This window comes from Sciurus carolinensis, chromosome 11 (genome assembly GCF_902686445.1).
Source record: "Sciurus carolinensis chromosome 11, mSciCar1.2, whole genome shotgun sequence".
Classification (NCBI taxonomy): Eukaryota; Metazoa; Chordata; class Mammalia; order Rodentia; family Sciuridae; genus Sciurus; species Sciurus carolinensis.
The window spans coordinates 103,613,732-103,641,083 of record NC_062223.1 but is presented as its reverse complement, the minus strand read 5'-3'; the positions used below and the strand labels follow the sequence as shown (position 1 = coordinate 103,641,083).

Genomic DNA, 27,352 nt, shown 5'->3' with positions numbered 1-27,352 from the left:
AGGCTGGATATAATAAGGAAGAGATCCCCAGTGCCACAGCCTGAGTCACCAATAAGAGAAGTCCCTCTGCAACCAAAGTGGAGGGACAGGGGAATTAAAGGAACCCGCACTTGTAAGATGCCTGAGGCATGTCTGGGTATGGAGAGTTTAGAGATCAAAGATACTACCTGACTAAACTGAAAGATGTGGGCTGGGGTTGGGGCTCACTGGTAAAGTGCTTGCCTAGCATGCATGAGGCACTGGGTTCGAGTGTCACACCACAAATAAATAAATGAATAAAATAAAGGTCCATCAACAACTAAAAAAAATTTTTTTAAATGTCTAAAAAAAAAAAAAAAACTGAAAGACATGCTACACATAATGCTTGTGCAGGAAAGAAGCTGCCATCTTTCCAGGCTGCATGGAGAGGTCAGAGGAAAGAACCACTTTGCAACTGTGGTGCAGGGGGCAGAAGCTGAGGAAGTCCATTCCCAACAAACCTGAGTTTGACCCAAAATACAGGCCTGGCAAACCCACACTGCATAACATAGTATGTACCTAAGTGGTCACAAGAAAATCAAAGATGGAAAGAGTTAACACAGGGGGCTACTGGTCATGGAAACCCGCCTGATTCTACCTCTCCCCTTCCAACCCAGGTGCTTGCAGGGCTAGTTGGGAGAGCCAAGCCTGGCCAAGAACTCAAAAGGGTGAGGGTGGGAGAGATTGAGTTGGGAGACTGAACTCAAGATCAGGAAGCAAGGGGATGCAGGAGACACAGTCGACTAAGAATTGGCTCCTCCAAAGCAAGAGTGGAAGATAGGGGAGATTCCTGGTGTGCATTATTTCAGTGCCAACTTGCAATTGCTGGGCCCTGGAGTTGGAGATTAAAGTCTCCAGACCAACTGGCATCTGGCAAAGAGCCTGGAGCCCACGTAAGCCCAAACCTCCTCCAGGAATACTGCCTACAATATTACCTCTCTTACCCCAGCAACCCCACCCAACACTGCTGAGAAGGGAAATTGAGAATCTTTTAAACTCCAGCAGAAACAATTCTTTAACTTTCCATTGGAATTTTTTGTTTTCTTTTTTTCTTTTCTCTGTTTAATTGTGACCTTAATGATTCATGAACATTTGCATATACAAATTTGTTTTTGTTTTTTTCATTTGTAGCATTTTTGAAGTCAATTATTTTTTATGGATCAATATTTTGAAGATTAGGATATTTAATTAGTGTATTTCAATTTTGTTTTGTATTCTTTTTTGTTTTTTTTAATTTTTACTTTATATAATTTTTCTCACTTATCTGTTTCCCTCTCTTTTCTTCTGATAATAGCCAATTTCTATTGCTCTCCTTCACTCTCCCCTTAATTTTTTACTTCTATCTTCTCCTCCCTCATAATCATCACATCCTACATCACTTCTGTTCTCTCCCAGTTGACCATTCAAAATTATTACTATTTTACTATGGGCAATAACTGATCATGTCATTTCTGTTTATTGTGACAATTAGAATTATAGCTGCATAGTAGGAACTACTTGGTTTAATGTTGTATATTGTTTGCACTGGTTGTTTTTATTATCTGTCTCCCCCTAAGCTGTAAGATACTTGAAACCTTTATGGACACAAGTTCACAGGATAGAAATTCTACTACCTCAGATCCTACTGCTAGATGGTTAGACACACGAATAACATGAAAAAGCAAAGGAAAAAATCTCCCCAAACAAACCAAAATACTTCAGTAACAGAATCTAGTGACACCATGGTGGAAGAAATGTCAGAGAAGAAATGTAGAATGTACATAGGCAAACTGATCTGCAAATAAGTGATGATGTAGAAAGTGAAATCAGTAAGAAAATACAGGAAGTGAAAGATCACTTCAATAAAGAAAGATTCTAAAAATAAAATCAAGCAGAAATCCTCAAAATGAAGAAATCAATAAACCAATTAAAGAATTCAATGGAAAGCATCACCAACAGACACTTGGAAGACAGAGTTTCAGGCAATGAAAACAAAATACAGAATCTTTAAAACAAAGTTGACCATGGAGAAAAGACCATGAATCAAAGAATATCCAAGAAACATGAGATAAACTGAAAAGACCAAATTTAAGATTTATTGGGATAGATGAAGGTGCAGAGATACAAATGAAAGGAATGCACAATCTTTTCAAAGAAATAATATTAGAAATTTTCCAAAACCTGAAGAATGAAATGGAAAATCAGATACAGGAGTCTTACAGGACCCCAAATACATAAAATTACAACAGACCCACACAAAAGCACATTATTATGAAAATGCCTAACATACAAAATAAGGATAGAATTTCAAAGGCTGCCAGAGAAAAATGGCCAGTAATATTTAAGGGGAAACCAACTCAGACCTGAACTGATTTCTCAACACAGACCCTCAAAGTTAGGAGGTCTTGGAATAATGTATACCAAGCTCTGAAAGAAGAGAGATGCCAGTCGGGAATATTATACCCATCAAAATTAAGCTTTGGAACTGATGATGAAATAAAATCCTTTTACAATAAACAAAAGCTAAAAGAATTCACAAGTAGAAATCCTGAACTACAAACATACTCAATAAAATATTTCATGAAGAAGAAATGAAAAATAGAAGTGAAAACCAGCAAAGGGAGGAACTACACTACAAGAATAGTCAATCAAAGAAAAAAACAATAAAAGTAAAAACCAGAAATAAATCAAAATGACAGGGAATAAAAAATCATTTCTCAAAAATAATATTGAACGTAAAAGGCCTAAACTCATCAATCAAAAGACACAGACTGGCAGATTGGATCAAAAAACAAGACCCACCAAAATGTTGTCTTCAAGAGACTGATTTCATAGGTAAACACATCCACAGTCAAGGTAAAAGGATAGGGGAAAAAACATATCATTCACATGGATCTCATAAACAAGCAGGAGTTTTTATCCTCATAACAGGTAAAATGGACTTCAAGCCAAAGTTAATTAGAAGGGACAAAGAAGGACATTTCATACTGCTTAAAAGAATTATACATCAACAAGTCATAACAATCGTAAATATTTATGCCCCCAACAATGGAGCATGTAGGTACATTAAACAAACCCTTCTCAATTTCAAGAATCAAATAGACCACAACACAATACTGGGTAACTTTAGCATGCCTCTCTCACCACTGGATAGATCCTCCAAAAACAACTAAGAAGCTATAGAACTAAAAAATACAATGGATAATTTAGACTTAACAGACACATATAGAATATTTCATCCATCAATGACTGAAAACACTATCTTCTCAGCATCACAAGGTCCTTCTCTAATATAGACCACATATTTTGGCATACAATTGTAATATTATCTTAATATATTTTTAGCATACATAGGATTGTTTTGATAGGTCCCTTCTCATTGATATTAATGTTTGTGTTCTTGCTTGTCTTCTTGATTAGACAGGTTTATCAACCTCTAGCTGTATTATTCCTTTTCTGTTTCATATATTTCTACTCCTACTCTTATTTTTTCCTTCCTACTACATAATTTGAAAATAATTTGTTATTCTAGCTTCTTTCTGATACAAGTACTTTAAGTTATAAATGTTCATCTGAGTAATGTTTCATCCCAGAGAGTCTGATATTTTAAGCTTGTATTATCACTTGATTCAAAGCATTTTTATTTACTTTTCTTGTGCTTTCTTCTTAGACCTGTAAGGTATTTATAAGTATGCCATTTAATTGTGAAGTAGTTGTGTGGGTGGGGTTCTGCTTAAGGTGACTGACTTCTAATGTAATAAATCATACAGGTAACATTGCATGATTTCAAATTTTAAAAAAAGTAATGAAAATGCTTTTTATATTGATTGTACTGGTTGCATACATGTCAAAACATGTCAGAACTGATCAAAACTTCAAATATGTGCATTTTATTGTACTTCAATTTTACCTCAATGACCCTGTGGGAAAAAAAGTACAAATCCTAAAACTCATACACACACACACACACACACACCAATCCAACAAAATAAATTAGCCCAGTATTTAAAGGGGTCAGGTTTACCAGCTCTTTGCAATAAAAGACAGAAAAGAACATAATGGGAAACTGCATTATGTAGGTACAAAGGTAATGAAAGTAGTTGTACTAGGATTTGGGCTTCTGTTGTGTGTTTTGGAAATAGTACAAGACAAATGTGATTTTCCTGGGTGAGATAAAAAAAGAAGGGACAATACTATGATTTAATATCTTAATTCTTACATAGGAGGTGAGTGATATGGAGTCAAGTCTATTAGCTGGAAGAGGAAAATGCAGTGAAGCAACACAATTTTATCTGTCTGGATTCTAGAAACCAATATTGCTTGAAGTTTTATTGTGACCACTGAAATTTAAACCAAAAAGTGGTCACCATTGCTTCCACAATGCTTAACATAAAAAACTTGCTGCCATAACTGATATTTGGTATGTAGACTGGAATACTAATTACTAATGATTTCTTTTTTATATTCCTTTAGGAAGAAGACCAAATTCAGTTCATTTATCGTATGTAGTACAGCATTACAAGTCCAAACTGAAAATGTATCATCTGTGTTAGATAAACCCAAATACCATGTGAACTGCCAAATTCCATTACATTATATGGTTAACATTTTGGCAATGGTCTCCTGTGACAAAACTATTCATACTGAATGAAGACATAATTAACTCAAGTTGAATGAGATTTAAATGAAGACAAATTAAAAATACTGCCACACAAATGACCAAAAGGAAATGGCCTAAGGAATATCCCACAGCTCATTAAGGATAAACTGTTGGCTTTACAGTTTCTAAAGACAAAGAAAGAGATTCAATATCTGAATCTCCTCTATAAATAGCAGCATATCCCACACCCAGAAATAAACTCTGAGAAAATGTGAGTAGGTGTGAATAGTAGCTCCTGCTAAAGAAATCTTTGGAGGTAGTTCAAGAGCTATCGATCAATTCTTGGCATTGGTCCCTATATCCTTCAGATGCATCAAATTACACATGTCAATAAATCATCCCACAGATTAGCAAATTCAGTGCAATGCCATTTATTAACCACAGGTAAAATTTCTGACAGACTATAACACTGGATATTGTTTTCAATTGACTGACTTCAAGTAGAACTATTAGTGATAAAATATCCACTATAAGACCAACAGAAATATGCCTGTACAGAGACTCCTAGGTCAGAACTATTAAACTAGCTTAGGGTTTTTCAACCTCAGCACTATAAACAATTTGTGCTGGATACATTAATTATTGTAGGAGCTTTCCTATGCATTTTAAGATGTCCTCAACATAGATTCACCCCACCCCAATTGTGACAATCAAAAATGTCTCTAGACATTGCCAAATGTCCTCAAAAGGATAAATTGGTCCTAAAAAAAAAAAAAAAAAAAAAACACTGATCCAGCAATTTTTAGACCTTTGGGTCACCCAGACCCAATTGGACTACCAAAGTCATATCCATATGGGAACCACCCACTGGAAACACAGACAACATCTAATCACCAATATAAACATTATGTTGCATATATACATGCCTATCTAAAGCAACCATACCTTTAAAAAACTAACTGGGAACACAAGAGTTAACCAAGAATGTTCAGTTATCATATTTACTATTATTCCTGGTTCCATACTCTAACCCAGCATGGAAATGAAACAGCCATAAAGAAAAGGAATGATTAATTTAAAAACTTTTGATATTTATTATTAAACTTAAATTATTTGCCACCCACAACAACATCTCCCTCACTAACTTCTAGATAGCTAGCTTGTCCAATGTTCTTCAACTACTTACAAACTAAAACTGTCGAATCTACATACTCCTATAGCTGAGCTCCTAACCACACAGGAAAGAGGAAGTTAATAAAAAAAAAAATTAAAGAGAAATTATACCTTGCTGTTCTTTTCATCAAAATATAGTTGACAGGATTTTTTTTTCTTATTAGTTATACATGACAGTAGAATGCATCTTGACACATCATACATAAATGGATAGATGATGGTTGTACATGATGTAGAGTTACAACAGTCATGTAATAATATATGCAACATAGGATTATGTTTGATTAATTCTACTACCATTCCTACCCCTATACTCCCTCCCTTCCCTTCACTCCCCTCTATCTAATCCAAAGTACCTCTATTCTTCCCTAGTACCTACCCCCACACGCAACTTTTTTGTGAATTAGGATTCACATATCAGAAAACATTTTGCCTCTGGTTCTTTGGGAATGGCTTATTTCACTTAGTTTAACTGATATTCTCCAGTTCCATCCATATACCAGCAAATGCCATTATTTCATTATTTTTAATGGCTGAGTAATATTCCTTTGTGTATATATACCACAATTTCTTTATCCATTCATCTGTTGAAGGGCACCTAGGTCAGTTCTGTAGTTTAGCTACTGTCAGTTGAGCTGCTATAAACATTGATGTGGGTGGGTCACTTTGGTATGCTGATTTTGAGTCCTTTGGGTATATGCTGAGGAGTGGGATAACTGGGATCCATTCCAAGTTTCATAAGGAATAATGCTTTGCAGAATGGCTGCACATATTTGCAGTCCTACCAGCAACGTATGAACATCCTTTTTTCCCCACATCCTTGCCAGTATTTATTGTTGCTTATATTCTTGATAATTGCCATTCTGACTGGAATGCGATAAAATCTCAATGCAGTTTTAATTTGCATTTCTCTAATTGTTAGAGATGTTGAACATTTTTTCATATATTTTTTGACCATTTGTATTCCTCCTTCTGTGAAGTGTCTTCTCAGTTCCTTAACCTGTTTGTTGATCGGGTTATTTGTGTTTTGGGTGTTGAGTTTTTTGAGTTCTATGTATATCCTGGACATTAGTGCTCTATCTAAAGTGCATGCGGTAAAGATTTTCTCCCATTCTGTAGACTCTCTCTTCATGTTACTGATTGTTTCCTTTGTTGTGAAGAGATTGTTTCCTTTATTGATTCTTGATTTTACTTCTTGCACTTTAGGAGTCTTGTTAAGGAAATCAGTTCCTAAACTGACATGGTGGAGCTTGGGCCTACTTTTTCCTTCTATTTGGTGCAGGGTCTCTGTTCTAGTATCTAAGTCCCTGGAGGATGTTTTTTAAATTATTTTTATTTTTATTTTTACAGACTGCATTTTGATTCATTGTACACAAATGGGCTACAACATTTTCATTTCTATGGTTGTCCACAATGCAGATTCACACTATTCATGTAATCATACATGTACATAGGGTAATAATGACTGTCTCAGTCCACTATCTTTCCTTCCCCCACTTCCTCCTGCCCCATTTTCCTCTACACAATCCAAAGTTCCTCTATTCTTCTCTTGCTCTTCCGCCACCCTACCTCATTATGTATCATCATCCATATATCAAAGAAAACATTTGGCATTTGGATTTTTGGAAGTTACTTATTTCACTTAGCATGATATTCTCCAAATCCATCCACTTACCAGTAAATGCCATAATTTTATTTTTTTTTCTTTATGGCTGAGTAATATTCCATTGGGTATATATCCACAGTTTCTTTATCCATTCATCTGTTGAAGGGCATCTAGGTTGGTTCCACAATCTAGCTATTGTGAATCGAGCTGCTATGAACATTCATGTGGCTGCATAACTATAGTATGCTGATTTTAAGTCCTTTGGGTATAAACCAAGGAATGGGATAGCTGTGTCAAATGGTGGGTTAATTCCAAGTTTCTGAGGAATCTCCAAACTGCTTTCCAGAGTGGCTGCACCAATTTGCAACTCCACCAGCAATGTATGAGTGTACCTTTTTCCCCACATCCACACCAACACTTATTATTGCTTGTGTTCTTGATTATAGCTATTCTAGTTGGAGTTAGATGAAATCTTAGGGTGGTTTTAATTTGCATTTCTCTAATTACTAGAGATGATGAGCACTTTTTCATATATTTGTTGATCACCTGTATATCTTCTTCTGTGAAGTATCTGCCCAGTTCCTTAGCCCATTTAATTGATTGGGTTATTTGTATTCTTGGTATAAAGTTTTTTTGAGTTCTTTATAGATTCTGGAGATTAGTGCTCTATCTGAAGTGTGTGTAGTAAAGATATTCTCCCATTCTGTAGGTTCTCTTTTCACATTATTGGTTGTTTCCTTTGATAAGAAAAAACTTTTCAGTTTGAAACCATCCCATTTATTGATTCTTGCTTTTATTTCTTGTGCTCTGGGGGTCTTAAGGAAGTCTGGTCCTAAGTCGACATAATGAAGATTCAGGCCTACTTTCTCTTCTATTTGGTGCAGGGTCTCAGGTCTAATTCCTAGATCCTTGATCCATTTTGAATTGAGTTTTGTGCAGGGTAAGAGATAGGGGTTTAATTTCATTTTACTGCATATGAATTTCCAGTTTGCCAGCACCATTTGTTGAAGAGGCTATCTTTTCTACATTGTATGTTTTTGGCACCATTGTATAGTATGAGATAACTATACTTATGTGGGTTTGTCTCTGTGTCTTCTGTTCTGTACCATCAGTCTACCTGTCTATTTTGGTGCCAATACCATGCCATTTTTGTTACTATTGCTCTGTAGTACAGTTTAAGTCTGGTATTGTGATACCTCCTGCATCACTCTTCCTGTCCAGGATTTCTGTGTCTACTCTGGGTCTTTTGTTCTTCCAGATGAATTTCATGATTGTTTTCTCTATTTCTATGAGGAATGCCATTGTGATTTTAATTGGAATTGCGTTAAATCTGTATAGTGCCTTTGGAAGTACGGCCATTTTGATAATATTAATTCTGCCTATCCACGAACGGGAGATCTTTCCATCTTCTAAGGTTTTCTGTAATTTCTTCTTTAAGTGTTCTGCAGTTTTCATTGTAGAGGTCTTTCACCTTTTTTGTTAGATTAATCCCCACGTATTTTATTTTATTTTTTTAGGCTATTTTGAATGAAGTAGTTTTCCTAATTTCTCTTACAGAGGGTTCATCATTTATGAATAGAAATGCATTAGATTTATGGGTGTTGATTGTATATAATGCTATTTTGCTGAATTCATTTATTAGATCTAGAAATTTTCTGGTGGAGTTTTTTAAATTTATGGAAGAGGAATGTGTTCCATCCCTATTTATTTGTGTCTTCTTTAACCTTAAAAGGTAGAAAAGCAGTTTGTCCTGCTTAGATTAAGAACACAAAGATATAAATAAATTTGGAAATAAACTGTTTTATGTGGTTTTAGGATCATCATCCTCTGTCCCAATAGATAATGTATGATGACAAAATGGTAATTCCTGAGGAACTCATCACTCTGAAAAAAGATGATCTAGAGTATACCCAAATGGGATTAACAGAATACTATGATATGAATTCACCCAACCATGAGAACAAGATAGAAAAAAGTATGTAGGGGCAATGACTAACTCTCTTTTTTTTAATTCTGACATGAACAAACATCCTTATACAACTGTCTAAAAAGTGGTTCATAATGTGAGTTATGACATTCAAAATATGGAATATATCACCCTTTACTAAATCCAATGTTACGGGAACCTTGTCAATATTCCACTCTCAGATAACTCAAGATAGACTGCTAAAAACTAACATGAATCAAGATTCTTAGAGATTTATATTTCATACACCCTTCAGGACCAGGATATAGAAAAAAAAGTATTAAATCCAGATAGCTTTATAGTCTATTTTCACCCCAGTTATAATGCCACAGCAAGAAGCAGGATCAACAGATCTGAGTTTGCTCCAACAAAAGAACAGAGACCAGAGATAGCTCTTAGAGGCAAGGTCATGTTCTCATTAGAAAACTTCTGTTCTAGCAAGGTCATGGTCTCATTAGAAAGCTTCTGTTGTTACATAGTAGACCAAGTAGTCCCTGCCCTTTATTCCCATAAAATGTACATAATAATACATAAAAATATATTAAAAAGAATATCAAAAGGTAAAATGTCCCCTAGATTTCCTTACAGAACATATTAACCACTGCCATGCCAAGCATACTATTTGTGGGATAACAGAAGAGTGCATGTTTTGCTATTTTTCTGCTGTGTCCCAATAATTCCATTTTCTATTTTAATTCTGTTAGCAAAGTGTGTAGTGTAAATATGTGCATGCATGCATGTATATGTACATTGTACCTTATGTGTGTGTATCCCTTTTGCAGGAACACACTCTTAAAAGTTTCAGGGTATCACCTTCTAATATTTGGAGTGCAACACTATGAAGAAAAGAGGTAATATACCAATCCTGAGACTGCTAGCCTTAGAGTGGTCTGCTTTAAAAATTGGTTCATGACTAGTGTCTGAGAACTTGGATTTGGGGATTTGTTAATTCTCAGAACTAATAAAAGTGGTTAACTGTGTCTTAACTCTTTATGTAAACTATGGGGCTTATGCTGAATACCTACTTTCCTTTGGGGAGTTTTGCTATGAGCAAGGGATAGTTCGCTTACAAAATCAATCCCCAATCAACACTACTGAGTTTGTAATGAGCCTGCCTGGTAGACAACATTTCACATGTGTTGTCATAACTTGTTGCAGGCATAAAAGATGATCAAAAACAGTGCATAGGGGTGGGAGGGGGTGGGAGAAAAGAAATGTAACAGAATGAGACAAACACCATTACCCTATGAACATGTATGATTACACACTGGTGCAACCCTACTTTGTGTACAACCAGAGAAACAACAGTTGTACCCCATTTGTGTACAATGAATCAAAATAAATTAAAAAAAAAAAAAAAAAACAGTGCATGCTTTGCTATTTCTCTGCTTTGCTCTATTAGTCCCAATATTCTATTACTGAAAGAATTAAACATGTCTATGTGACTTCACAGGATAAGGGCTCTTGCAAGCTTGTACCAGGTCTAATAACTTGGAGAAATCTTAAAAATATGCACTCCCTGGAAACGCAAATATTTACCTTGAGCAACCAGATCTCGTCTCAACAATGGATAAAGAACAGGTTCTACACCATCCATTTCTTGTATAATAAGGGTTTTCCCAAAACGTACAGACAACTCAAGAGCTGTGATAAAGTTACTATCCTGTGAGAATAAAAAAGAATACATATTAATTCCTTTATTATCTCAGTATTTACAAAGGTCCTTATAGATGATAAATGAAGGTAGTACAAAAAAATATAAATATTTTAAATGTAATTTTAATGTTAATAATTCAAATTATTCATAATTATTTTTGTAGTTAAAAGTACATGAATTATTTTAGTTTAATAAATTATCTTAAAATTGTCAACATTTAAATAGAAATATAAGAAAAATAAGATTTTTTTTTACCATTTTTTATTGTGGGAAAAAGCACATAAAATCTAACCTCTTCAACAATTTTAAGTATGCACTACAGTGTTGTTAATTATAACAATGTGGGTAGCAGATCTCTAGAACTTTTCCATCTTCCACATCTGGAACACTATACCCCCTGAATATCATCTCTTTACCCCACAATACAAATGTCTCTTTAAATTTTTCTACTATAATTACAAGTTTTAACAAAAATAAATTTCAAATTCTATCTGCAATAAATTACCAGGTATTAATAAGAAGTACTTTGTCTATATTCCAAATCAACTATTCAATGGGGAGGTTAAAAAAGGAAAATGATGAATTCTAGTAAACATTTCTTGGTATGACAGGTTTAATAATTAAGAATCTTAGACAAGACTCCATTAACCACTGAAGAATTTTGAGGGATTCTGGCTAGCAAAGAAGTAGCCTAACATATTATTCCATGCCTCCATCTAAGATGAAAAATAAAACATAATATTTGGGATAATTATTAAGATCTTATACTGCAAAAGTATAATCATGTACACCACATAACATTTCAGTCAGCAAAGGACCACATATACAACAGTGGTCCCATAAGATTATAATGGAGCAAAAATTTGCAGTTGTCACATCATAGCACAATGCTGAGCTGTCAGGAATATTATAGAAGTACAGCCAATACAATTATGTATACTATATTATACTAAATAATAATAAGAAACAACTGTTTTACATATATATATATATATATATATACACTTTATACTTTTATACTTTGGAGTATATTTTGGAGTACATAGAATATACTTTAGAGTATATTCCTTTTAGGAATTTTTTTAAGTCAATTTATAAAACAGTCACAGGCAGGTCCTTCAGGAGTTATTCCAAAAGAAGGTAATGTACTGATGATCCTGACACTATGAAGGCCTGGAATAGTACATATGTTTGTGTCTTGGCTTTTAACAAAAAAAGTTAATGAATGGTCAACAAATATATGAAAAATATGTTCAACATATCTAGCAATTAGAGAAATGCAAATTAAAACTACACTGAGATTTCATCTCATTCCAGTCAGAATGACAATTATCCATAATACAAGGAACAATAAATGTTGGAAAGGGTGTGGGGGAAAAAGGTATACTCATACATACACTGCTAGTGGAACTGCAAACCGGTGCAATTCTAGAAAGCAGTATGGAAATTCCTCTAAAAAGCAGGAATGGAACCACCATTTGACCCAGTAATCCCACTCCTCGGTATACAACCAAAGGATTTAAATAAGCATACTACAGTGATGTAGCCACATCAATGTTTATAGTAGCACAACTCACAATAGCTAAGCTATAGAGCCAAACTAGGTGCCCTTCAACAGATGAATGGATAAAGAAATTGTGGTATATATACACATAGAATATTACTCTGCCATGAAGAAAAATGAATTTATAACATTTGCCAGAAAGTGGATGGATCCGGAGAGTATCATGATATAAAAGTGATATAAAAAAGTCAAAAAGTCAAAGATTAAATGTTTTCTCTGATATGTGAAAGCTAATCCACAATAAGTGTGTTGGAGCAGGGGCAACAGAAGTTCAACGAATTAGAAAAAGGGGAACAAAGGGAGGTAGGAAGGACTAAAAAAGGGAAAGTCAGTGAAATGAATCTGACATAACTTTCCTATGCACATATATGAATATACCACAGTGAATCTCACCACCATGTATATCCACGAGAAATTAATTTAAATAAATAATAACTATGGATAAATGGCAAGAAGATCAATAGATGGAAAGAAGCAGAAAGAGGGGAATAGAAGGAGGAGAAGTACTGGGGTCTGAAATAGAATAAGATATATCCCATGCTTGTATAATTATGTCAAAATGAATTCTAGTGTTATGTGTAACTAAAAAGAACCAATTTTTTAAAAAGTTCAACTTAAAAAAATTTTAATTGAAAAATAGGTAGATGCTTACAGAATAAAGATATATAGAAAAAAATCTGTATAGTTATATGTATGTTTTAAGTTAAGTTTATAAGGCAAAAAATTAGAGTAAACTAAGGTTAACTTAGTGAAAAAAGAAAATTTTTATGAATTCGGTATATATACAGTGTTAATAAATTCTCCAGTTGTATACAGTAATGTACTGAGCTTCACATTCACTCAACTCTTACTCACTGACTCAGCTAGAGCGACTTCCAGTCTTGCTGGCTCCATTCATATTAAGTACCTACCTCTATGGAGATACAGTCTTTTCTAATATTTTATACCACATTTCTACATACCTTTTCTATGTTTAGATGTGTTTACCATTATGTTAACAACTACCTACAATATTTAGTACAGTAACATGTTGTACCTGTTTGTAGCACAGAAGCAATAGGTTACATTGTATAGCCTATGTGTATAGTAGGCCATACCACCTGCTTTATAAAAGCACACTCAACCATATTAAAACAAAAGCAAAACTGTCCAACACATTTCTCAGAAAATATTCCCCATAATTAAGGAATACATAATTATATTTTGTATATTATCTAATTTTCAATTATTCTCACTATAAACAAATGAGATTGAAACCCCCACTTATAAAAGTAAGGTAAGTTTTAGAAATAACTTTTCAAATACAAAAGACTATCTATAAAAGTAATCATACACTAAGGCTTCCAAAAACAAAATTTAAAAACGACCAAAAAAATTTCCTCATCAAGATAAATATGACAGTGAGAAGTCATTACATAAAACAAAAGACTATGATTACATTTTACTAACCAAAATGTCAAATACTGGGACACATTAAATATGTTTATTGGTATGTTACAGAAATAGGAAATTATGAGAAGCATTCAGAGAAACTGTAAATGTGCTAAAAGACCAGGAGAATTTTCTGATTCTCCAAGCTAAATTAATTATATTTGTGCCATTAATCATAATAGTGTAAATATTTATTTGTTTCTCTAACCTAATACAGCATCGTCCTCATAAGAAAAGTAAATGTGACTACTTTACTCATTATTTAATTCCCAGGACTTAGATCAATACCTAGCACCAAATAAATATTCTATCGCTTTTGTACAAATTACAAAACTGAAGCTAAGAGAGTTATATTTCTTTCCCCAAATACAACACCAGGTAAATTATAGGGCTCAGTCTCAGACCTATGTTTTCTAATTATACACCCAGAGTTATTTTCACTATAAGATGCTATTCTTAGTTGGAATCTGAATAATAAATAATACATACCTGTTGATTAATAACCTCCAAACGTGAATCCTTCAAATGTGTTTTTAACCATTCTGTAGCTTGGGATGAAGGATCTATAAGAAATGGACAAACTCGACTCTAGATTGAAAAAAAGTAGAAAAAGAAGAATGTTATTTAAATGATTATGTTTTTAATTAATGGAAATAAATGCCTAAAAATTATGAAACAATTTCTAAATGAGTTTTTCTCCTTGGCTTTGGAGGACATAAATATATAACCAAAAGGAAGAAAAACACATACAGTATATATCAGCACCTGAAATAAATTTTCAATGACTTAGAAATAATATTAAGTAATTAAACTGTGCATTGTCCTATTTATTACACAGTAACTCATGACAATATGCTAAGCAAGAGTTTTATTCCATGCTGATACTATTTACATTATTTGTTCTGGTTTTTAAAATACACATTCAAGTTATTCCCTAACTGTATACATCCTCTGGTTGAATAAACCATAAAGGCCTTATAAAAGACTCAAGAGTTAATCATAAAAATACTGCTGAAATAATTATTAACACAATTATTTATATTTTAAAACACTGATTCTTCTATAGCAGTACATACCTATTATAAAGGCTTATCTTAGAAAATTAGAGAGGTTTTATATTTAAATCTAATGAACTAGAAACTAAATTCATTATAGAATGTCCTGCACTAGTTAATCTCTAAAGGAAATAGTAGTTTAGAAACCAGTGGAGATGTCTTACACACAATGGCTCTTAGAGATTAATGGAAACCGATTATATATATAAAATATATATCACATATGTAATAACATTAGAAGTCATCTAATAATCACCACTACCTACTAATTCAGATTTAAATGACAAAATTTTTCTTAAATTTTCACTTACTTGAAAAATGTGATTGTGCATTATAGTAATAAGAGAACACATGTGAAAGAGTAGAAAAAAACTTAGGATTGGGGTGTATCAACCTAATAAAAACACTTAATGTTATTTCAGTGGCATATCAAGAAGGAGAGGGGCTGGGGAGATAGCTCAGCTGGTAGAGTGCTTGCCTTGCAAGAACAAGGCCCTGAGTTTGATCCCCAGTACTGCAAAAAAAAAAAAAAAAAAAAAAAAAGAAGGAGGGGAATGGTAGGAATAATCTGCCCTGTAGACTAACAGTTTCTTATCACCAACACCATTTAGAATTTCTAGCACATAGTCATGATAAAGACATGCCTGGCTTCAAAACAGCTGTATTATAGTTTTAAAATTCTCCACAAAGGACTTGTTTTTGTTTGTAGCCAGAGTAGAATACTCCCCCACCTTGCCATGTTACATCACTGTATGATCATTATCCAGCAACTATTTCTATAGGTTTCACTTACTGTTCCATTATATAAATAAATATACTGTTCCTAGGAAAAAGAATGTGGTTAGTAATTAGGTGGTTAGCATTTCACAATTCTATTAGATTTTGCTTAACTCTGAAAGTAATGATTTTAAAATTGAAATGAGTTCTTACCCATGATTTCAAACCAATGATCTGATGCAGGCGAAAGAAAAAAAGAAAAAAGAAAAGAAAATAGTAATGCTTCAAAATCTGTTTTTATCAAAGAAAACATGCTTAACAAATTTAAATGGTACTTAAAAGTTTTTGTTCATCTCATTTATACTTTTACAGAGATTTAGAGAAAATTTCTAAAGTGCATTTTATCTGTGTCACATGATTAAATGTAGTTAAATTTTACAATTAACAACAAATGAATAAAAAAAATGTTGAGCTTTCATTCATTCATTCATCTAACATACTTAGATAGAATCTATAGTACAGAGTACAAAGGATACAGAAATTGATAAGATATATTCCCTAAACCTCAATGACTTGACATCCAACAAAGAAGCAAATCCCATCATTAAAAAGTTTAGGAAATGCTACAGAAGGATGACAGATGGAGAAAGGGTAGGCCACTAGGATATAATTCAAATCAATCCAAGCCAAGAAAGATTAGCTTAGGCAAATAAGTAGGAAAAAAATTTTTTGGATAAAAACAATACCCTGATGAAAAGAAGAATAACAAAGTTTGGAGTTTTAGAAATTTTCCAGTAATTTGACATAGCTTAAGGACAGTGGGCAAAGATGATACATAAAAAGGCAGAAGTAAACTGGTGTCTCTGAGATCATGAAGATTTTTTTATACCATGTATAAAGATGGTGAAAATTACATACTGCAGGCAATGAGAAGTCAATGAACTATATTAATTTGAAGCAATATTATCATCTGATTTATGTTTTTAAAGGATCACTTCGACAACTGTAAAAAAGTGATACTGAGGAATAAGGAATCAGCTGGCATAATAATGTATTTATCCAGATACAAACTGATGAAGGTATAAATGAAGCCACTGGCAGTGGATGTAGTTAAAACAGGATGCATTCTTGAGATATCTGAGAAATACATTTGACAAAACTGAAAGAAAGAGACAGAGGGAATGACTCCTAGCTTGTAGTTTGCACTACTGGGACAAGATTGCAATATAGTCAATGATAGGAAATAAAAGAGAAACCTGTGATAAAGAATTAAGAGCAAAAAAGTTTGGTAGAAAAGAGCTATATCTGCTGTTCTGCATGCCCCACTTAACAATTTCTCAAGGGATTATCAATCACCTAGCCCTGCACCCGTTCAATGAGCAGGAGTACCATCCTAAACAATCAGAATCCTTTTGTAAGACTGACATACATGCTGGGGGTAGAGGTGGAAGGAGGGTATAACACATCCTTAATCTGGAAACATAAACTCTGATAATGGAAAACATGGAGACACCAAAAACCATTGTTAATGAAAGGGAGAGAGAACCTATCTGAGAATAAATCCATCTGTCAAAATGAAAAGAAAATTTCCTGTTAATATCATTTTTGAATTCTGAAGCTAGCCCCAAACATCTGGATATCTCAATTCTTTAAAAGCATAAGCAGTTTTTTTTTTTTCTTTTTCACTTAAATGTGCTGTAATGGAAAGATTCTTCGTTTAAAAAAAAAAATGGCAAATTCAGTTAAAGGCAGATAAAGATTGAGCTACCTAGACAAAAATATCTTAGAGTAGTTGGAACTACTCTAAGGAACTCAGAAGAGAGATTCAAGACAGAAATAAATAATATCTATTTTAATTCTTCCTTCCTTGAGTGAGGAGTAATATTGGGCAGGAAATATTTTTGAAAGTGATGTATCTTAAAATGTTAAGGACATTTCATAATTTTATTTTTATTCTTAATATCTGAAATGGGAGAAAAGCAAAAATACTTTACAAATAAAATTAAAGCCTATCTCTTTATTAGCTAAGGAGAGTGTTACATTATGAAGAATAATACAAAATAATTAAGTTAAGGGTGCACACACACACATTCAGTCCGATAAGAGGCAGTTAGAGTAGAAACTGGCGCTTGATAACTTGTGTTTGAATCCTAGGTCAACTACATGACAGCAATGGACAAGCAATTCACTCTTCTGTGCCTCAACTTCCTTATTTATAAAAAGGGTTACATATGTATGCACCTACTAGATTTGATTTGATGTGAGAATAATATATGAGTATTTGCTTTACCTACGTAAATTCTTAAACAATAATATATGCACAACATAGTAATTACTACCTAAATATTGTTGTTGATGATGATGATAATGATGATGATTTATTGGGGAAATGAAGAATTTCCCCTTTATGATTTATCTTTATAATTCTTTGCTCTTAGACAAGTGTCAAATTAGTTAGCATTTCCTTGACATACACCAAATGGTAGAAAGGAAAGAAAAATCTCAGAAACTTTACGTTGTTTAAAGAAAACCAATTAGACACTGAACTATCCATAAACAATAAATATAAATGTCCAATAGATGTCTTCACAATAGAAAATTATATAAAATCTGATATTTATATTTATCATCTTTTCCATCTTCTTTTAGAATACTTTTCACTGATACCTTCCACATAGTTTCTAACAGCCTTATATTCTCCATTATTCATGGAGTTGCCCAATATTAAAAAGAGCATATAATTTATCACCCATATCAAGATACTTTAAAAGAAAACTATTAATTTACACCACAGCTCAAGCAATCCACAATGGATGCACATTAGCCAAATTTTTCTCTGTTCCTCAAAGACATAGGTTATATAAGTTTTCTTCTACCATAAACCTAATTCTTGTTACAAGGTCAAGGAAAAAATTTTGACTATTTCCTGTCTCAGAGAATACATACGCTTCAACAGTTAGTGCAACCTAAATATGAGAATTTCAAGCATATATGTTAAGACCAAAAAAGAAATAATTTTGGATACAAAAGGTTTTTCCTAGTATCTAAAAAATTTCTGAGTAGCTACAAGACTTGAATCTGAATAGCCTCCACTGAAATGGAAAATCTCAGAAAAGTTGTACACTTGAGGAAATTTTATAAATCTCAGAATCAAAAGTACATCTTCTTTATCACACCTAATCATCTTTCCTCAGAGAAGTTGTCACAGGTGTACAAGTAGTATATATTTAGAGACTTAATTTCATATACATTCATAGTATTTTAATGATTAGATGTTATAAACATGTACTATCCAATCACACCCTTAACTGTAATGACTTATTTTAAATCTAGCCTACCTTAAAATTGAGATAGAGGGTTGGGGATATAGCTCAGCTGGTAGAGTGCTTGCCTCACAAGCACAAGGCACTGGGTTCAAATCCCCGGCATCACACACAAGAAAATTGAGATAGAATGTTGACAATAATGGCAAATTCATTCAACAAGTTCACAGATTTCCATACCCAAAATTTTTACAAGTAATTTTTATTTTGCTAAATAATTGCACATAAATAACTAAAAGGAATTCAGCAATATTAAATACAAAATAAATGTTTCTTATTAAAATTAAATTCAAAGGCAATCTGCCCATATTCTTTATGAAAGACAACTCAGAACACAAAATTAAGTATTTTCAATTGCTATCAGTAAAAAATAAAAATGACTATGTTTGCTTCTGGAATAAAAATAGAAATCTTAAACTAGTACTTTTTCAAAAATCTACAATTACATTCTTGGATTACTGAAACAAGAGTATTACAAAACCTTGAGGAAGCAATAACAAATCTGATAAAAAGCATACAACTTGCTATGATGCAATGAACTTATTTATGAACACATTTAGAGTTCCAGATTTGTGGTTCCAATGGAAAAGCAATGATGAAAACTATTTTAAAAAAAATAAATCAAAAACCTAGCAAAATCAAATTAAAATAAGGAAAAAGTACTCAATTTGAGGTCAGCAACTTTTCTTCTGGTCGGAAACCAATGCAATGAACCAAACTATAATCAGATGATTAACAGGCTTAATAAAACAAAGTATCCAGGAGTAAACAAGGACCAAAATATGAGTCTTATAAAAGTTTATGCTACCTAAAAAGGAGAAGTATTCAATGCTCATACCTTCTCTGAGACTATGAAATTACAGAATAAAGAAATGGTATCTAGGCAGGAGGGTTACAGAGAGGAAATACAATACTAGTAACACAAAATACAGGCTACTGAGAGAGAAAGAATAGAAAAAAATTCATATTATCAAGGAGGAAAAATTATCTTCCAACTTTCATATCAGAAAGGAAATCAAGTTAATGATTAAAATAAAACTGTTCAAAGTAATGATTTTTTTGTGTGTGTAGAAGCCACTGAATTTAGTTGTCACACTCACCAACAAAAAAGGTTGTAATATTTTCAACTTTAAGAAAACATTGACAAAGAACAATTTTCCAACATATACATATGGCCATCTCCAACCTAAATTCAAAAATTTAAATTCACTTTGCATAATTTTATTTTGCAACATAAAATAAAATGTAAAATGTATAAAGTCATATATTCTAAATAAGTAAGTAAATAACCAAATAAACCAGTTATCACTATAACATTTCTATGACTAGTAGGAAGTTCTATTTACAATATTTTGCCATAAGAAGAATGCCACTTTAGGGCTGGGGTTGTGGGTCAGTGGTAGAGCACTTGCCTAGCATGTTTTGGGCACTGGGTTCAATTCTCAGCACCACATATAAATAAATAAATAAAGGTCTATCAACATCTAAAAAAATTTTTTTAAATGCCACTTTATACTTTTATATTAAGGTAAAAAAAGATTATATTAAGAAGTATACATTCACTAACTGACCAAATGATTTACATTAGCAAAATATTTTCACTTTTACACGAATAACACAAGAGTAACTGCAAAAACATAAGAATGTAAAGAATTCCTGCAGCAAACCTCAAAAGAAAACATTTCTGAGAAAATTAAAATAAATTAATTACCTGTAATATAACAAGAGCATTTTCTATGGAAAGGTCATCAGATGGTAGGCCTTCACTTTTCCAAATTAATTGCTCACTTTCAGTACAAAGAAATCTCCTTAGATCAAATTCTGAAAATTAAAGATACCAAGAATACTTCACTACAATAATCTCATACTTGATAAAGTTAAGAAAATAAAACTACTTTTAAAATATGAAGCAAAAGTCCTATGAAGATCTTTCATTTGAAACTCATTCATCTACATTTAGCCCCCAAATCTGAGTTAAAAAAAGTTAAAAAAAAAAAAAACCAAGAAATATTAGAGTTCCTACATCTCATCTTATTATATAAAATCATTGTGAAAATAAAATATGTTTAGCTGCATTCATGCAATATCAAAAATAATTTAGTGGTCTGTTACTTCTAGTGATTTAGGAATAGAAAACTCGATAACAAAAGGATCCCCAAAACATTTGTGAAATTTGGCAAATCTACAGTCTAGTATCCTTGTAACTTACAGAAAATTTTAACCACTGAAGAAAAGTAAAATGACTAGGCTCAGTGGCAAACATATGTAATACCAGCAACTTGAGAGGCTGAAGCAAGAGGATCTCAAATTAGAGGCCAGCTTCAGCAACTTAGGGAGACACTGTCTCAAAATGAAAAATAAAAAGGACAGGGAATATAGCTCAGTGGTTAAGCCCCTTGGGTTCAATCCCCAGTATAAATAAATAAATAATAAAATTGAAAAGTAAACTAACAAAGGTCAAATGTGCATTTTTCTAATACTAAAATTTCAAAATCACCAGTAAATAAGTACAAACTTTCAAGACCAGCTGACTTGGTCCATTCTTCCAAACAGGTTTTTCTCAGACACTCAGGAGCAGCAGAAAGATAAGTAATAAATGCAGCAGATAGTTGAGCTCTTTTAGGAAGAGTAGCTAATTCCTCTGTTATCTCTGCAACCTGGAAAAAGAGAGAAAGAGATGTATATGAATATGTCCTAACATGGAAGAAAATTACAGCATCATGGAATTTTGTTTATGGAAAAAATCAGATATTGGTTTAATTAATAGTCCCTTATCTATTTGAATATGCCAGTCAAATTTTTAAAATATCAACAAGATCACAGAATTTGTCATTAGTTTTTAAAAATGAAATCCTAATGTATTTGTAGAAATACAGTTTGAAATTGAAAGTTACGAATTATTATAATGAATAATAAGCTTTCATTCTTACCACAGTTGAATACGTATCACATTATAAAACAAGATTAAAACACGGTGATGAACAAGGGTAAATGACAAAGATAATGCAATGAGACTCATTATTGTAAGCTTTAATGCACATGAAACATAACACAGAGCAGAAAGAGAGAGGGAGAGCTGGTTAGAGGCCAATTGTGAAAGGTTTTCCATACAATGCAAAGTATTTTCTGTTTTAACACTGTTCAAGCAGGCAGCAAATAATGTAATCAGATGAGTTTTAAAAATATATTTCAGCAAAGGATGGACTAATTAAAGGGTCAGATAAAAGAGAGACAAGTTAGGAAAATCCAGATGAGAAAAGAAAAAGATTGGCATTAAAGATGGAAGGCAAATATGAATATCACAAATTGTTATGACAATTAAACAAAGAAGCATCTAAGACAGTCTATATTTCAATGCCTAAGAACTAAGACTTCAGAGAATTATGAACTGAAGGAGATTTGGAATGAGAAAAAAAATGTTAATTTAGACATGTTGAGTGCGTTCCTAAAAAACAAATGTAATGCAATTATCTAAAGTATAGTTGGAAGTTTGAATTTTAAGCTCTATATATCCTAGAAATATACCTCTGGTCATCACTGTGGTATAGATGAGATTAAGCCTGAATGAGATAACCCCAGTTCCATTTCAGAAAAAAGATCCAACAAAGTGAATTTGAAGATAATCAACATTATTGGGTGAACAGATGAGAAGGATCAGGTGAGGGAAAGAATCTGGTTTTAAAATATGAAATTAAAAGAAAATGAGAGAGAGAGAGGACTAACAAAGCAGAAATAATAGAATATTTCAGGAAAAAATAAATGGTCAACAATGTTGAATCCTAAAATTATTGTCCTGATAAAGATAAATTCAAAAAAGTCTCTAAAGAAAACTAAGTTTACATCAGATCATTACCCTTCCCCTCAGCAACAGGTAACTAAAAGAGGATTTGTTTGCTTATCTAAAAATTCATTCATATAGAGATACTTTGCGTTAAGATTAATTTACTTGGTGACCACATGAATGTAGATCACTTGTTCAAAGTCAGCTGCAAATTAATGATATGTGTCTTTTACTTGTTTTAACAAATACATGGCATCATAAGTTTCCTGTATCTTTGAGACTCTTTATGACCCTTCTCTCCAACAAACCTGGGCATTCCATCTCTTATGTTCTCTATCAAGTTGATTAATTAAGACTTCGGCAGCTTTGATTGTTTCCTGTGCTTTGCTAACTTCAGCTTCAAGTTTGGCAGCTTCTGAAGTTCTACTCTGAAATCTAAAAAAACATTTAATTAAAAACAAGAAGAATTTAAGAAATATTTAATGAAATTATCCTTGGATAGTTAAGTACACATTTAATAATACAGACAATACTTGTGAAAAATACATCATTAATAAAACAGACAAATTAAACAATACGTATATTAAAAACCTATAATTCTCTACCTCAAAAAGCCAGACAGATATACCATGCCCTTCTAAATTTATGTACATGTTTGGCATTCAAGACCCTGTTCAAAGACTGATCCAATCTATATTTCTAGGTTTATTACTTGCTATTTCAGTTCACCAAAGTATATGTCAATATCTGAAAAAAATCAACATTATCAGAAAATGCCCTATTGTTTATCTCCTGTGTGCCTCAGGATGTTTTATTTGCCTATAATATTTTCCAACAACTCCCTTATACCCTCAGTCAAATCCTCTTAAACATCTACTTGCCAAAAATAAAAGTACAATTTCAAAATTCACCTCAAATATCCAATCCATTATATATAATCTAACCCTCAGTGCCCATTTACCAAAGTTTATATAACTCTCTTTTTAAATTGTTTTCCTTGAAAATATTTGTACAAATATGTGCCTATAACATGCCCAGAATTGTATCAAACATTTTTTTTTAAAATAACACCTCATTTTATTCTTCTGACAACAGTTCAAAATAAAAGCATTACATTTCTCATGCTGTGGATATAGGAATTTAGACCACAACAGATTATGGCACAAAGATTAACCAATCATAGTACAGCATCTAAAATTCACATACAGATGTATCTGACATTAAGTTCCATACATTTTATAGTACATTTCACTGCCATTCTATCCTCTTCTTTTTTACCTAGACATAAGACTCTAGAACTGAGCTGTTCAATAAGGTAGCCACTAGCGACATGTGGTTATTTAAGTTAATTAAAGATAAGTAAAATAAAAAATTTAATTCCTCAGTCATATTACACACATTGCAAGTACTCAGTGGCTACATATAGTTATTTGCTACCATACTGGACGAAGTATATTACAGAATACTTCCACCATATCGTAAAGTTCCACTGGATGTTGCTGGTCTTCAGAAGCTGGAAACAGAAAACTATATCTTTATTCAGTGCTTAATTCATACTATATCTTGTGCCTGGTTCTACACAGATACTTAAGTTAAATCAATTCTCCTAAAAACAAAATTTTAGCAAATCCCATACAAAAACATATTAAAAAGATAGTGCACCATGATCAAGTGGGTTTCATCCCAGGGATGCAAGATTGGTACAACATCAGGAAATCAATAAATGTAATTCACCATATCAATAGACTTAAAGTCAAGAATCACATGATTAATTCAATAGATGCAGAGAAAGCATTTGATAAAATACAGCACCCCTTCATGCTCAAAACACTAGAAAAAACAAGGAGAGTGGGAACATTCCTTAACATTGTAAAGGCCATCTATGCTAAGGCCATGGCTAATATCATTCTAAATGGTGAAAAACTGAAAGCATTCCCTCTAAAAACCGGAACAAGGCAGGGATGCCCTCTTTCACCACTTCTTTTCAATATCGTCCTTGAAGACTCTAGCCAGAGCAATTAGACAGACCAAAGAAATTAAACGGATACGAATTGGAAAAGAAGAACTCAAACTATCCCTATTTGCTGATGATATGATTATATACTTAGAGGAACCAGGAAATTCCACGAGAAAACTTTTAGATCTCATAAGTGAATTCAGTAAAGTGGCGGGATATAAGATCAATGCACATAAATCTAAGGCATTTTGATACATAAGCGATGAATCTTCAGAAAGAGAAATTGGGAAAACTACCCCATTCACAACAGTTTTGAAAAAAATAAAATACTTGGGAATCAATCTCACTAAAGAGGTGAAAGACCTCTACAATGAGAACTACAGAACACTAAAGAAAGAAATTCAAGAAAACCTTAGAAGATGGAAAGATCTCCCATGTTCTTGGATAGGAAGAATTAATATTGTCAAAATGGCCATACTACCAAAAGTGCTATACAGATTCAATGCAATTCCAATTAAAATCCCAATGATGTACCTTGCAGAAATAGAGCAAGAAATTATGAAATTCATCTGGAAGAATAAAAAACCCAGAATAGCTAAAGCAATCCTTGGCAGAAAGAGTGAAGCAGGGGGTATCGCAATACCAGATCTTCAACTCTACTACAAAGCAATAGTAACAAAAACGGCATGGTATTGGTACCAAAATAGACAGGTGGATCAATGGTACAGAATAGAGGACACGGATACAAACCCAAATAAATACAATTTTCTCATACTAGACAAAGGGGCCAAAAATATGCAATGGAGAAAAGATAGCCTCTTCAACAAATGGTGCTGGGAGAATTGGAAATCTATATGCAACAGAATGAAATTAAACCCATATCTCTCACCATGCACGAAACTAAACTCAAAATGGATTAAGGATCTTGGAATCAGACCAGAGACCCTGCATCTTATAGAAGAAAAAGTAGGTCCAGAGCTTCAACATGTCGGCTTAGGACCAGACTTCCTCAACAGGACTCCCATAGCACAAGAAATAAAAGCAAGAATTAATAACTGGGATAGATTCAAACTAAAAAGCTTTCTCTCAGCAAAGGAAACTATCAGCAATGCGAAGAAAGAGCCTACAGAGTGGGAGAAAATCTTTGCCAATCATACTTCAGATGGAGCACAAATCTCCAGAATCTATAAAGAACTCAAAAAACTCTACACCAAGAATGCAAATAATCCAATTGACAAATGGGCTAAGGAAATGAATAGACACTTCACAGAAGAAGATCTATAAGCAATCAACAAACATATGGAAAAATGTTCAACATCTCTAGTAATAAGAGAAATGCAAATCAAAACCACCCTAAGATTCCATCTCACCCCAATTAGAATGGCGATTATCAAGAATACAAGCAACAACAGGTGTTGGCGAGGATGTGGGGAGAAAGGTACACTCATACATTGCTGGTGGGGCTGCAAATTAGTGCAGTCACTCTGGAAAGCAGTGTGGAGACTACTTGGAAAACTTGGAATGGAACCACCATTTGACCCAGCTATCCCACTCCTTGGCCTATACCCAAAGGACTTAAAATCAGCATATTACAGAGATACAGCCACATCAATGTTCAAAGCTGCTCAGTTCACAATAGCCTGATTGTGGAACCAACCTAGATGTCCTTCAATTGATGAATGGATAAAGAAACTGTGGTATATATATACAATGGAATATTACTCAGCCATAAAGAATGATAAAATTATGGCATTTGGAGGCAAATGGATGAAATTGGAGAATATCATGCTAAGTGAGATAAGCCAATCTCAAAAAACCAAAGGACGAATGATATCACTAATAAGTGGATGATGACACATAATGGGGGGTGGGAGGGGTTAGTGTTAGGGTTAGAGTTAGGGTTAGGGAGGGGGGCAAGAATGGAGGAAGGAAGGACTGTATAGAGGGAAAAGAGGGGTGGAGGTGAAGGGGAAAAAATAACGGAATGAATCAAACAACATTACCCTATGTAAATTTATGATTATACAAATGGTATGCCTTTACGCCATGTACAAACAGAGAAACAAAATGTATCCCATTTGTTTACAATAAAAAAAAAAATCAATTCTCCTACTTCTTACAAAATTGTATAGAAATTGCCAAGCACCTCCTTAATTTTGTCAGGTTATAATTAAACTTGATAGATCATGCTTATTTTTAAAGTCCTTTATTCTTTGTTAATATATAATAAAATAAGTATCACAGTCTACAGTAACAGTATGGTGATAAGTAACATCCCGGTGATCAGCATTATACTCCATTCTTGATTAATGATTATATAATGGAAAATGAAATTTGCTTCATTTAAATTTCTCAGCATTACTTTAAATAAAGAGATAAGATAGAGCCAGCCACAAGTCCCCGAGCCAACGGAGAGCTTCGATCCGCAAGCAGCCTCTGGGATCAGGGCAGGGCAGCCAGAGACTTCTTCAGGCGGCTCTGCGCACTCTGGCCGCAGGCTCTTTCCACAGGGCGATCCAAGATGG

The 27,352-nt window shown here is 33.2% G+C and overlaps 1 protein-coding gene across 1 annotated transcript in view; it reads right to left on the bottom strand.

Moving 5' to 3' along the window:
- The window catches only part of Dync2h1 (dynein cytoplasmic 2 heavy chain 1), a 374,205-nt gene that overhangs the window by 217,516 nt on the left and 129,337 nt on the right, over positions 1 to 27,352 (bottom strand). Inside the window, 6 exon segments of the mRNA XM_047518130.1 lie at positions 10,882 to 11,005; positions 14,484 to 14,582; positions 15,980 to 16,000; positions 20,801 to 20,910; positions 21,605 to 21,746; positions 23,179 to 23,305. Coding sequence (XP_047374086.1) covers positions 10,882 to 11,005; positions 14,484 to 14,582; positions 15,980 to 16,000; positions 20,801 to 20,910; positions 21,605 to 21,746; positions 23,179 to 23,305 — 623 coding nt within the window.